The sequence below is a fragment of the Lutra lutra genome, chromosome 6 (genome assembly GCF_902655055.1).
Source record: "Lutra lutra chromosome 6, mLutLut1.2, whole genome shotgun sequence".
Lineage (NCBI taxonomy): Eukaryota > Metazoa > Chordata > Mammalia > Carnivora > Mustelidae > Lutra > Lutra lutra.
Genome location: NC_062283.1, coordinates 34066956 through 34081218, shown reverse-complemented (window position 1 = coordinate 34081218; position 14263 = coordinate 34066956). Strand labels below are relative to the sequence as shown.

General features: G+C 55.2%; 1 protein-coding gene across 11 annotated transcripts in view; it reads right to left on the bottom strand.

Moving 5' to 3' along the window:
* ANKS1A (ankyrin repeat and sterile alpha motif domain containing 1A) overlaps positions 1 to 14263 on the bottom strand; it is a 179362-nt gene that overhangs the window by 13463 nt on the left and 151636 nt on the right. For all 11 annotated transcript variants that reach the window (XM_047732923.1, XM_047732925.1, XM_047732929.1 and 8 more), the window contains one exon: positions 13539 to 13645. In XM_047732923.1, the coding sequence (XP_047588879.1) occupies positions 13539 to 13645 (107 nt within the window). The remainder of the gene's footprint in view (positions 1 to 13538; positions 13646 to 14263) is intronic.

Below are 14263 nucleotides of genomic sequence, written 5' to 3'. Positions count from 1 at the left end.
CAATAAAATGAGGCATGCCCGTATCCAGGAGACTGCCCCGCCATCTGTACAGGTAGACCCGCCTCTTTTCGTCAAAGCTGCCTGATCATCCAGGTTAGGGACATATGACAAATTATTTAACCAGTTTCTCACTGAAGGAGGACTATTTCCCATTTCAGCTCTGCACACAGTACTGCATGAATACCCTCGTCTGTGTGTCATCTCTAGGACGGTTATTCAAGAAAGACTGCTCAGTCAGAGGGTATGTGCGTTCAGGAGTCTAACACATACTTATTCTCCCATCAGTGATATGAGAGCTAGATTCCTCCCACGGTTAGCAACAGGGCAGGAAAATGGCTTATCACCATATTTCTTATCATAAGAGCATCCCACCCATACGGCCCCTCCCCCATCTTTTCAGGTTTTATGGGTCAAGTATTCACATAGCAATTCCCACCCCATTCCACAGGCTTGATACTCGCTAACCTGCTTAATAAAAGGGACTACAGTTCCCCCTACTTCACAGCTCAGGTAGCTGAGGCCCAGACAACAGGAATAACCTGGAGGAGGGCCCTCAAACGTAAGCTTGGAGCCGGAATCCGGCCAGGTGCTCCTGTTGGTACACTATCTAGGGCCACAGGCGCGGGGGAGCGTCGTAGCTCCTTTTCCAGGAATTACCCCTTTCCAGACTGTGTGTGTTTATGCAGGTGCTGATCTTTTCTGTGTTCCATATGGAGAAATTCTTTATAAAGTAAGGAAATGAACACCTTTTATCTGTCAACAGAGTTAGACAATTGTTTCTTCCAGGTCATTTCTCTTGACTTTCCTGTTGGCTTTGTTCCATACGGAAATGGACTGGTCTGTACCTTGTAGAGCTTCCCTCAGTTCTGTCAGGCTTAGAAAGACCTCCCCTCGCCAAGATTTTTAAAAACAATTCTTGCATATTCTCCTGCTATAATTTTAGTTTCTTTTCTTACAATTAAATCTTTTATCTATCTGGAAATTTTTTTTTTTTAATGTATGGTTTAAGGGCTAGGATCCAGTTAATTTTTTTCTAGGCGGCAAGTTGTCCATTTCTCGAATGAGCTATCTTTCCCCTACCAATCTGAGATGACCTCCGATGTGTCCTAAATTCCTGTTTTTCTGGGACTCTTTCTGTACTTTCTATTCTACTGAGGTGGGTCTTCCTTATGCCCAGTTTACAGATGGAGAAGTTGAGTAACTCGTGCCACCTCATGCAGACCATCACTGGTGGCCTTACCTTTGTACCCGAGCTGCAGTGAACGCTGGCACAGTAGCCTCCCCAGGGCCTGTACGTGGTAACCAAACCTTTGTCCCACAGAGGACGCCTCCTAAGCCGTAAGCTCCAGGGAGCCCAGGCAGAGAAAGCCAGGGAGGCAGCTCTCTCTGCTCAAGCCGCAGAAGGCCCCCTGTGCCGAGGGTACCCCTCCAGGTCTGAGGCCAGCTCCTAGGTCACCCCGAACCCAGAGTCATCACCTGGAGTTCCCGCAGTCCTGCGGGCCCAAATGTAGGGTATGTGGATGGGAAAGGCAGCAAGGGGCGGCCACCTGCACAGACACCCTGCCCGAGGATGAGGGCACGAGTGGGACCTGCGCTGAATGGAACAGCACACCCTGGCAAGTTTCTGAAGTCCTACTGTAGCCCCAACATTTACTCCCGACCCTTCGCAAGCTTTTTGGGCAACATTAGTACTGAACTGAGAGCTGACAACCAGAAAGCCCAGATCTAGCTGGACAGTGGGCCTTCATTACCCAGGTAGGAGGAGGGGTGGTGGCGTGGTGTATGTGGCTGTGAGGAGACAGAGGCAGAGGGAAACAAAGGAAAACCGAAGGATGTGATGGAAAATCAAAGCGAGGAGCCGCCACAGCATGTCCTAGGAGCAGGCAGGGTTTCCTGACTTCTTGCATGTGCCACATCATCCTCTTGGATCAGCTTTTGTGGGGACTATAAGGTGCTCTAAACCCTCAAAGGGGAGAAACATTCTGGAAGTTTCCACACCCTCTTTACTAAAGGGAGAATGGGACTGCTGCCTTTTAGAACCATCTTCATGAGGAGGGCAATGGGGGAAGAGAGACCTTCTACTTTACCTTCTACCACACCGATGTTTATACCAAGGGCTACTTTTGTCCCAGAGCTAAGAAAGTAGAACAGCTCTTTGGCCTAAGCATTTCAGTGACTAGAACTTTCCTCAGATTAAAAAAAAAAAAAGTGTCTGAGTGTAAGAGAAATCTGAAACACATAAGTAGTCAACACTCAGCCATTTGGGTTCAGTTCCTGAGGAAGGGAGGATAGGAGGACAGAGCGTCAGGGCATCCCCGTCCAAGTTCTGCTTCAGCCCCCCCTGTCCTGTCAGCCTGTGCTCACAAGCACCTGGAGGGCGCTGACCCTGTGCCTCACTTTGCAGGCCAGGCCTCAGGCTTCATGGCCAGTGGTGGTGCCGGGATCCTACCTTCTGGGCCAGGGCCCACTCTCTAGACATCCAGGGAAGAGCACAGCCAGTGGTCCTCAGGGTCACTATGGGTAACAAGAGTTCCCTTTGTGGGGGAGATGACAGGCAAAGGTGCCAGTGATATGGGTCCTGACCATGTCCTGGCACTGTGCATTCATCCCTTGGAAAAAACTCTCTGAGATAGGAACTGCCTGATTATACAAAGGCTCACAGAGCAGAAGTAACTTATCCAAGGTCACAGAACTTGTGAGTGACAAAGGGACAGTTAGACCTCTATCTCATGCTCCAGGCTCTCTCTACTTGCTTAGCTGGGAGTCTGCTGTAGACAAAGCCAAGTGTGGAAGCTACAGCAGCAGCAGCCCAAGACCAGGGCAGGGGCGCACTTGGGCTCTGGGACTAATACCCCTACCACAGAACCTTCCTCCCACTACCTGCTCTCCACCTCGGGGGTGGGGCAGCATTTCCTTTTTACGGGTACAGAATCCCAACTCCTAGCACCTCATGGGTCCCTGGAGGGTGCTAAGAGTTGAGGAGGGCAAGGCTTGCCGAGGCCTCACAGTGAGGGAGAAGTGGGGTCCGGATATGGCCCAGGCCTCGGCATACAAAGCCCAAACACTGGGCCCGGAGCTCTCAGGACCAAGGGGCCTGGAGTAGGCTGAGGTCGGCCTGCCTGAGCCCAGGGCAGGACAGCATGAACCTGCTCAGGGGACTGGCTTGCACAATCACACACCATCATTCCTGGGCACCCTTCCTCGAGAAGGCATAACCGAGAAGCCGTGCCTGTTGTGGCAGCTATAATTAGTTTTACTTTCCATAGGCACGGTTTCCCCTTCCTGCCAGTATCTGCCATTGGGCCTCACCCATGGGCGCAGTATGTGGTACCTCGAGCAGTGGCTTATCAGTGCCAAGTGGGGTTTCCGAGGGCCAGAGTCTGGGCCTGGCTCAGTGGATATGTGGACAGTGGGGAAGAGGGAGGCCTGTAGCCAGGGGCCACGGGAAGGACGGAGCGCGGACAGCAGGACCTGCCCCCGGGAGTGCAGGGGAGAGTCCGGCAGAGGCAGAGGGAATGGCTGTTGCAGGCCCCATGGCTCTTTCTCCTCAGCTTTCCCTGGCCCTCCAGGGCTCCGATTATCTTCAGAGTCTTCCTGACCCTGTGATTTTAGCAGAAGGAAAGATCCTTCTGCATCTTGAGACATACCTCACTTGTCAATATTTTGCTGGAAATTTCTTTAACTGCTGGGCATGTCTTCATTCAACAAATGGTGGAAAAGGCCTAAGAAGGAACATGTGGGAATGTGGCACATTGGTGTGAGCCCTTCTCAGGCAAAAGGAAAGCCGGCTGAGCTGCCTGCTGAGGGCCCCAAGGCTGTTACGGGCTAGAGACGCCTGCCTGCCCATCTCACTCACAGCTTTGCCATCTGAGTCTAGGGCAATGCCCAGACTGTTGTCCACCTGCAACACCAATCTGCTGAGTGACCAGGGAAACTGACGGTCGGAAGGGACCCCATAAAAAGAAGTCAGAAAAGCCAAAACTGATGCTGCTGACTTCATGACTGTGGTCTTTTGGAGTCCTCTGAGAGAGACAAGGACGAGGTGTGGGGAGAAGTGGGGATGTGCTGGGGTGGGGAAGGGGAGCCCCAAGGATGTTTGGGGCTTGGGGGTGGGTGGTGGCAGGATCAGCAGGGAGTTTCACGTGGAGGTGGGGAGAGGGCAGAGAAGTGGGTGAAGAGCTCCCCAGCTGAGGAATAGCACAGGACAGAAGCCACCCTCCTCGGGAGCAGGGAGAAGTTCTAGGTGGTGGGAGCGGGGAGGTGGGCCTAGGCTTGGGGGCTGTACCAGGGAGTCAGCTGGTCCTGCCCAGGACAGAGAGAAGCTGTCCTGTTTAGTCACAAGGAAGTGGAGGTTCAGTGAAGGACTAACCTGCCTGAGGTCACCCAGCGCTGTCTCTGCTCTATTCGGTTCACAGAGCTGCCTCTTCCCCGGCCCAGAGAAGAACCAAAGCAGAAAGGGCACAGTCATCTGAACATCACCCTACAGTCCTGACTTGTTTCCAGGCACATGGGGCTCAGTAGTCCCTCAGCAAAGGGTCCGAGCATGAGGAGGTGCAAGCTGAGCTCCGGTCCAGTGGCCCGGACCGGGGCTGGGAAGCTGACTCCAGGCCCGATCATCCACGATCGACAGCAGCCCCAGCCCCTGCCCGCCACGAAAGTGTGGCACTCTGCCCACCTCCTGTGCATAGGCAAGCACTCGGGGCAAGTAAAGGGGCGACTGCAGCAAGCCTCGCCAGGTGCGAGGCCAGGGCTCCAGGCTGGGCCCATCAGTAAGACGGAGGCCACGGATGTTTCAGTCTCTCCTGGAAGGAGACGAGCCCTCAGCATGCAGGTGCTGGGCAGAGTCCTGGCGCCAGCTCTGAGGCGCCTCTGCTAGGGCCCTGATTCCACGGCAGACTGTGAGGTCAGTCAGCCTCTCCCAGGCCTGGCGGGTCCTGCTCCTCCTGCCTCCCGGAATCCAGGACCCAGTAGTCCGTGCAGTGGGTCAAGTCCCTGAAGGAAAAATACTGCAAACTCGCCACCCCGCTTAAACTCAGCCCTTGTGGGAACTATCCAGGGCAGGGCAAGGCCCACAGGCGGCCTGGGGGGAAGCCCAGACTGCTGTGGCCATGGTGAGCAACAGACCCCTGCCCCTCCTCACTCTCTGTCCCCCTCTCCCAGAGGTCCTTCCTGCTCCCCCTGGGCGGGCCCCTCACACTCCGGACCACCCAGGTCTGCTCGCCTATCTCCCTCCTGGCCCACCTGCGAGGATGCACGGGTGTTAGTACAACCCCAGCCTCAGAAAGGCACTCCTGGCTCAGAACAGGGCCCTGTCCTGTGTGTAGCCACCTGCGCCCCAGGGGACTGGGCCCGGGATGGCCCAGCACTGGGGCTGGGTACATGCTCTAAGAACCGCAAAAGCCCGCTTGTGGTGGAGGAAGCCACGGTGTCCGCTGGCGGGTTAAGTCACTGGGTGCCCTGGACCCTTGTCCGGGCAGTCACTGTAGCTAGTCCTGAGAGATAGTTACATGTCACCAGCAAAGGTGTGCGAGCAATACAGGAGAATGAGAAAAAGTCAGGCTTGCGGACAACGCATCTGGACACTCCATCTCGAGGCCTATCCGTGACCAGATGTCAGCACCCCTGGGATCGGGCCCCCACTCAAATGGAGGCGGACACCGTCTGATGGAAGAGTGTATCCTGGCAGAATAGCACCGGACTGGCCTGCCCCTCCCACCTCATTTCCATGTTCACCGTGGCCGCTCTCTCCTCATTCACTTGGTCATTTCTCCTGCCATCGGTCATGAAAAAGCAGACTCAAACCTCTCTTGAGGGACAGAGTGAGAAACAGGGCTGCGGTCCTGGCCACATTTCGCCTCTGGGGAAAGCCTGGCACCTAATGTCCCTCTCCTCTCCAGCCCAGCTCTGTGGGGAGGGATGCTCCTGAGGCTGCCCTGCACTGGGGGGGCCGTGGGAGGGCACTGAGGGAAGGCGCAGCCCGAGGGCACCCAGTGGGACACACATGCCCCTCCAGGCATGGATCTGCAGGCCCACTTCCTAGGAGGGGAGCTGCCACAGCTCGGTAACAAATGAGGGGCTCAGTTGGTGGGAGGCCTGCACGCACGACCCCCTCTGGTCAGATCCAGGGCAAGTCCGGTCTACACGCCCCCAGCGGATCCGTGTGTGTGGAGGCCTGGACTCAGCCCCCCAGGCCTCAGACACCTCACAGGCTATTTACTCTGCAGTCCCTTCAGGAACGTTGTCGGTTTCCATGGGGCCCTGCCTGTCTTTCCCGCATCAAAAACAATTTTTTTTTCCTGAGTAAAGAAGTTATACAAATTTACTATAGAGCATTTTAAAAAGAAATAAAGCACAAAGAAAAATGTAAAAGCAAACCCACAGATTCATCACCTCATGGAAAAAAAAAAGGGGTACCATTCTGGTATTCTTTTCTAAGAGAATATTTTTTAAAAGGTAGGACTGCAATTAGTTCTATCACTTTGGTGTATTTTTCTAAGCTTTTATTTAAAAACTTTTAGCAAAATTGGGCTCATAGCATGCATGTTGTTCTTTTAACTGCTTCCACCCCCACCCCTCTGTTTTCCTGTATTGCACAAACACCGATGCCGGTGATATTCAGCTGCCTGTCAGGACTAGCTACAGCAACTGCCCGCACTGGGGTCCAGGGCACCCCACGACTTAACCTGCCAGTGGACATGGTGGCTTTCTCCACCGCTGGGGGAGCGGGATGTCTGGTAGAGGGGGCAGGGCTCTGCGGCTCACGCTGTGGCTCCAAATGTTAATAATGACAGAAAACGGAAGCCTCACTCCCTGAAGCACACATGCGTTCTCTCACCTCGGGGCTGAGGGCTTTCTGCGCGCCACCGCCACACACAAGGCAGTATGGTGCGCAGGGGAATAAGAAATAATAACTGAGTTCAAATTCTGACTTTGTTGCTCAACGTTCTTACAAACTTAGAACCTTATAAAAAGGAGTAAGCTCCCCTGCTTCGCAGGTTAAATAAAGAATCCCGTGGCGCTGAGTGCTGACCTGCTGCTGGCAGGAACCAGTGCTCAGGGAGTGCTCTTACGCCGCCTTCTGGCCCAGCCAACCTGCTCCTGCCCTGGGGCTGTGTCAGAGCCTCCGGCAGGACACCTTCCCCCAGCTCAGCCCTGTACCGCACCCCCTGCTCTCCCGGCAACCCCCGACCCCACTGCAGCCCAGACCTGTCCCTACCCAGAGAGACAGAACTTGACAGTGACCAATGTAAGCAGTTCTATAGAAGACGAGGAAGAGGCACACCTGTCATCAGTTCTGTTTCTGAAGCCAGAGGCCCTCGCCATCTGTCAGTCTCCGAAGGGCTCCCACGGATGGTGTGAAAGCACCAGTGTCAGGACTCGTCTCCCAGTTTTGTGGAAACAACATCCCTTTGTGACCCTTGCTCTCCCAAGCAGGTTTCTGGCATCCCCATTCTCTCCACACCAGGCCCAGCACCCTTCCCTCCAGCTGCTACCCATCACCCCCAAACACCTGCCTTTCTGAGGCCTTCTCTGAGGTCAAGGAGCTGTATCCACCCTCCAGATCAGGAGTGGAACTTAGCAAGGCCCAAGGCAGACTGGAGTCAAAGGGCTCAGTTCCAAGATCGCCCCAAGCAAGCTTTACACCACAGACCTGTGGACAAAGCCAGTGTGTGTCCGGCAGAGAAAGGCTGCTGCCTGTGCTCCGTGCGGAGAACGTACCACTGTACTGCCTTACATTCTTGCGCTCACGGCCGGTCTCAGTGGCTGTTATGTGTCACAACAGGGAACAGTGTGTCCCCTGCAGAACTTATGTCCCCATAAAGCAAGCGGTCAAATGAGATGCCATGGGACAGGGGATAAGCAAGGGGGCACAAAATCTTATGGGGGGTGCTGGAGGAAAACCCACATCTCCTGACTCCCAGTCTGGTTCTCTTTGCAAGTACGTAGAACCTCTACTTCTCCCCTGAGCCCTTCTCCCTCCAGCTGACTTCACCATGGCCTCAGCAAGCGCCGGACCTTCACTGAGAATCCTACGGTGGTGGGAGCTGCAAAGCCAGAAGGCTTCGGTGGGCCCCCCAGCCAGAGCCACAACCTTACTGGGGTCTGATTCCCAGCAGCTTCTTTTCCCAGCGTTCTGCAAAGTGGCCCCCCACACGCATGGGTAGATGGAACATCTGCCTGACCCGGACTCGCACCTGCCAACGAGGCCGTGTAGCACCAGCCTCGCTCACTGGCTCACATGCCACGGCCCCTCTTTGAGGGGGTGCACTGAGTACCAGCCCCCAGACATAGCACATTCCTGGGAAAAGAGGTGTGGAGACTAGAGTGGGAGGCAGGAGCACGCCTCTGGGCCCAGGAGGCCCGCTTCTAGTCCCAGCGCAGGCATCTGCTTGCGGAGCAACCTCGGGGAAATGACTTAATCCGAGAGTCGGCAGTGTGGACTCAATGGGCCCCAGGAGTCCACGGATGGGCTCCAGGGATGCCTGTGAACACGTGAATTTTAACTGACACTCGGTGTATGAGGAGGTCTGTGCGTCTAATAGAGACACATGGACCCCGGGCCCTGCCCATGGGTGCTGCTGGGGGTTGGAATATGTGACCACTCAGACACTGGAGACGCTGGCACAGAACCCCTGCTGCTGCTCAAAATCAGAAGCCAAGGAACAGTCCGACTCCGTCTTCAAGTGAACTCGGTTCATCTCACAGACATGAAGATAGTTCTCAGCTCCTTTCCCTGTCAAGGGGACTGGAGAAGGCCAGAGCAGTACCAGGGGAAACCACAGTGGGACTCCAGCTACTGTCAACCGACCCTGAACAACTCCACACGGTCTGGCAGACAGAAAGGAAGAGGGAGAGCAAGAGAGAGCATGGCCTAGAAAGAGGCCCGAAGTAAGCCTGCCTTCTCCCAAGGTGAAAGGGTCCACCAGAGACGAGGAAGCATCTGGTGGTGCAGCCACCCTTGGGGCCCCCCGAGGAGGTGACCACAGCCATGAGTCAGCCCAGGAGACGGGATCTGCAGTCTCAGAGTGTTCCTTTCAAAGCCCAGGTCCCAGCTCCGTGGACCCTCCAATGCCTCTAGCTGAGGAAAATCTCCCTATCAGGGCCTGCTTCGCATTGGGGCACAGAAAATTCTGAAGGAGAAGCCAGCAGTTAGAGTGCTCTGTGAGCTGAAGAGGGTGCTAGGGCAGATGGAGAAGTTGAGGCAGGGAGGAGGCGTCTCGACAGCAGTGCCGCAGCAGGCCCGGGCCAAAAGGGGGCCTGTGGAGCCTCAGGGGAAGAAGGCAAAGGGAGGGAGCACGGGAAGTCCGGGTAAGAAGCCAAGGGCACGGCCTCCCTGTGCACAGAATGCCGGCTTCCCAGGCTGGAGAGTGAGAAGCTAATCCAGAGACAGAGCCCGGAGAGAAGCTCTGGGGTCTGGGGTCCTGGCTGGAAACCTCACAGAGGCCAAGAAAGAATTCCCTCCTCCCCGAGCCTGTGCCTTTGAGCCCTCTCAGGGCTCACTCCTCTTCACCTGTCATCCCTCCCCAACACACGGGAACAAGCTGGCATGGCCTCAGAAACAGACAGGAAAGCAGTGGGAGCCAATCTGCACGTGGAGGAAGCCTGTGGAGAAATAAATTGACAGGAGGAGCAAGAGGCCTCCGTGACGATGCTGGCTGTGAGAGGCGACAGGCCCGCGGCTCGATCTGTTTCTGACCCAGCCAGAGCTGGCTGCCAGACTCATTTCCCTCTTCTGTTTGTCTGTCCCAAAGCATAGCCCCCACCACGTGCCCGTTCTCCACCATGTGCCATCATCTAAGGTGCACCCCGACTCCAGGGGCTCTCTGTCTGATGAGGACCACAACCAGAGGGCCCCCCCCGGTAACATGGCCATCAGGGCTGCTCATAGTCGAAACCAGCCCACCCCTCCAGCCTGGCTATGCTACACTACACTATACTATACTACACTGACCTCCTTATTCCCCACAGACCACTCAGGCCCCACACTCGTCCCTCCTCCAGGCCCCACAGCCCGGGCAAACCCTTAGACAGCACGTGTGATCCAGAAGTTCAAAGCTGCACGGATCTGGGCTAGCATCTCGGCACTGCCACTTACTGGCAGTGACTCCGCCTCTGGGCCTCACAGCCCCAGCTGAGACTCGACCCAACAATACACCCAGAGACGTGAGCCAGCTCCTTGCCCAGCACGCGGTCCGCATCCAGGAAGCGGGGGATCTCCTCCCCTGTGCTCCTGCAGCACCTACAGGCCTCACCGTAGCGCGCACCACTGGGCTACTCTATTGTTTTCATTGCTTTGCTTTGTGTGCTTGTTTTCCCAGCTGGACCATCAGGTTCCTTCAGACACGTGCATTATTTGCTTTTCTGACTTCAGATCCATTCATTCATGGTAGCAAAGGCACAACACCTACTACATTCCAAAAGAGAGTCAGCCACCTACAGTCCCCCTTAGATAACCTCCAAAATGTTCTGGCCAACCCCCTGGAACCTCTCGTGCAGAGAGGCTTTCTTTTTTGAAAATTAAGATCATGTCACACATGGATTTTTGTGTCTTGATTTTTTTCACTCAACACTCCAAGGTGAATGTTTCTCTGTATCGGACATTCTTCAAAAATGTTTTTTTAACATCTACCTAACACTCTGGCATGTGGAGCACCATCACTGACTCAACTGCCACCCTAGGAAGAGAGGTCAGGTTCAGTCCCCAGACAGGGAGACCGGCACTCGCTGACCACCAACCACCTTCCTGCAGTGTTGATCAAATGCATTTCCTCCCTTCTCCTAGGCAAGCCCATTTCCTGTGGACAAGACTCAGGGTGAAAAACGGAACTGGCTGTGATGTGTGAGTCAGTGTGGTGGGCCGGCCAGCAGAGGCAGGAGCCCAACTCCTGGGCCCTGTCTTCCCGGGACTGGTGTCGGCCAGATCAGCCGAGGGAACACCCAGCAGCAGCCCCCCCTGCCTTGCCTCTGACCCCTTCAGATCAAAGATGCTCTTTGCCCATAGGCATGGGAGGGTGAATAAAGTTTAAAGTGCAATGCTTGTCCAGCTCAGTCACCACATCACAGGGGAACAGCCCAGAGTAAGAAGACGCTGGACCTACACAAGACAAGACCCAGGAGGGCATGACAGAAAGTGGCCAATTTTCTAAGGGGCGGAAGTGTGTTCTCTGTGGCTCAAAAGGTAAACCTGGGGCCAGGGGACAGAAACCACAAGGAAACAGATTTTGGCTCAGCCTGAGTGACACAAAGAAAAACCGGCTGTTACTTTGCAAGGTGGTGAATCCCCCAACACTGGAGAGCATCGGGGCGAAGATTATCTGGAAGGGCTTGAGGCATAGTTGATGAGACCACACGATGGTGAAGGCCCTCCCACCCTGACGGGGGCTGTAGGAGCCCATCACAGGGACATACTCTAGCAGCAGCCTGCCTGTGAAACATTCTTCGTGTCCATATGCTCCCTCTACAACTAGAGCCTGGCTCCCAGGGACCCACTTGCGCATCTTGAAGAAGAGTCTCCTAGGCTTTTCAGAACCAAGAAAAACATGTGTAACCTACTGAAAACCCAATTACATGGACAGATAGCACAGCTAGCGAGATGGAAATTATACCATATGCAGCGAGAGAATGTTTTTAAATAAAAATGCCCCCCTTCTTGTGTGTTTTTGCCTTTTTCCTGGTTGCTAAAACAATTAGCCTTTAGTCCATCTGGCAATTTACATGCAATTACCCAGGATGCTTTGCATGGGTACTCGGGCCACTCCAGGTATCAGAAGAAACATGCTCAACTGAGGTGTAACCAGCATTCTTTCCCGCACAGACTCCGCCCGCCAGCACCCAGCCGGAAACGGGAGAGCGGCCACAGGGAACAGCTCGTCCCCAGGGAAACAGGAGGGGCCTAGAAGGCTCCTAGAAAGACTGAGCTCCCGGCCTCCCTTGGTGAGTGTCCTTCCACGAAAGAAAGAAAAGAGACACATCCTAATAGAGCCCTGCATCCTGTGTGGATGTTGGGCCAGGGCCAGATTTACCAAGTTGCCCGCCGAGCTACTTTCTGGATGTAAGCATGGGGAGAGGCAGGCAAGCGGTTTTAAAGGAGTCTTTAAATGTTGTTTGACGGCTGGGAACCTCACCCTTTCCAAAGTCAGCAGAAGGAGGGGCAAGACGTCAAGAGCTCAGTCTCTAAAATACTGAAGCACAGGGAGGGGGACACTGTGAAGTCCACAGCATCCCCCCACCCCGCCCTTGCCTGTCTGACAGCTGGTCTGGTGAAGGGGCTGTGCTGGGAGACGGAGGGTCCCTCACCACTCAGCACCAGGGGCCAACTACCCCAACTCACTGGCTGAACCACCACCTCTATCCTGGGTTTGCTGCCCTTCCCCCAGGACCATGGGGAGTCAGGGATTAGGTTATAAGAACCATAAAAAAAAAAAGAAAAAGAACCATAAATATACCTAGTTCAACTTAAAAAAAACAAACTGCTATTTAAAATAACTGGCCCTAAACTGGCTTTGGAAGAGTGGTTTGCTACAGACTTTACTGTTTGCCCTGGAGATGGAGCCTGTCCTAGTGAGGGTTCCTCCCGGCAGCCCCAGGCTTGCTCCCTGGGCAAGCTGCTATTCAGAAAGCACCAAATGCAAGCCCATCAGTGGGAAACCCACAGGACCTATACTGGAGCTAGAAGCTCTGGGCTGACTGACCCTGACCCCTTTCCTTTACCATATCCTGGAGGGCTTCCAGGAGAGGAAGGCTCATGGGTACCCTGCCTGAGCTACTTTCTGGGCGGACAGAAGGAGCACTGGATCCCAACCCCAGGTCCCAGCCAGGCCCGGACTCCACAGGCAGCCTGAGGAGAGACACCTAGATTTTTCTTTTTCTTTGACACCTTGCATTGTGTAAGAAGACAGTACAAATGATACCTCAGAAGAGCAACTGATTCCTCAGACTGCCACTTCAGCCTCTCCTCTGGGCCATGCCTGAGGTTAGGACTCCCTGAGGCTGCACGGCCACATTCCCCACCCTGGATGCCGGGCCAGGGATGTACAGGGGAGAGGCCTTTCTGCTGGCCAAGGTTCCTTGCTTCAGTGACTACCTGCTTCACAGCAGCATTCTGGGGAATAAAGGAAACTTCTGGTATCCAACAGAGACGGGACAGGGAGGCACCACAGGGAACCTAGCTTCCGATCCACCAAAACTCTTGGTGTCTGACCCAGAATGAAAGGGCCTTGAGGCCTCACCACACAACACATGGCCTGAGGCCTGAGAGGGGGACCAGCGAGGGGCAAAGGTCTGAGCACAGGGACCCAGCCTCTCGGGAAAAGGACCTGCAAACAGCTCTCCCGACAGAACTATTTCTGGGAGCAGAGTTTAGAAAGAAGGTGCACGACGCTCGGCAGACTTCCTAGATGTCTAAGACACTGCACCCGGCGCTTTGCTGGCACGCAGGTCTACATACCGTTTCACACTCCAGCGGGGGCCACAGGAGAGCAGAGCAGCCCGGTTCCGCGGGGCTGCAGCCCTCCTCCAGGAGGCCTCTGGGCACTTACCAGGAAGCGGACATCGTCAAAGCCATTCAGAAGCAACCTGCTCTCATACTGCTGCAGCCCAACGGCCTCCAGCCACTCCCCGACGCTCTGCTCCAGCGTCCGCGAACCTGACGAGAGAGGAATCGGCAGACGCTTGAAAAGGGAAAAACCATTAAGGCGGTAGCAGCGGCACTCAGAGGAAGACAGATGGCACTGCCACATCATAGTCATTACCATAGGGCAGCCAGACTATGTACAAGAGACCAGAGAGCGGAGGACCTGCAGCTCCTCTTCCAGGTGCAGGTCAAGGGCAGGATGGCCCGGGCTGCTCACACACACACACACACACCCGTCCCCCTACCCCCCCAGTCCGAGTGGCTCCAGGGCCGCGGTGGCACATGCACGGTCGCCGCGCACAGGTCGGGGCAGTTCCTCGTCAGCGTTCGCACTGAGGTATTTCAGGAAGTCTGTTCCCACAGGCACTAGAGGGGCTGGGGGGCTTCTCTCATCCATGCAACTTCAGGAGCCCCCGCGGGGCCTCAGGCGAGGGGCAAGTCCTGCGACCTTGCAGCACACACCGGTCGGGAGAGCGCACGCCTCTTCATGCAGCGGAGGGACACAGGCACACAGCGAGGGCTCCGGGAAGGAAGCGGCGGCGACTGGTCACAGGGACCCGGCACATGCAACGCAAGCAGCACAGAACCCAGCAGGGGGAGAAAAGAGACTTTTACTTGTTTTCCCCCAGC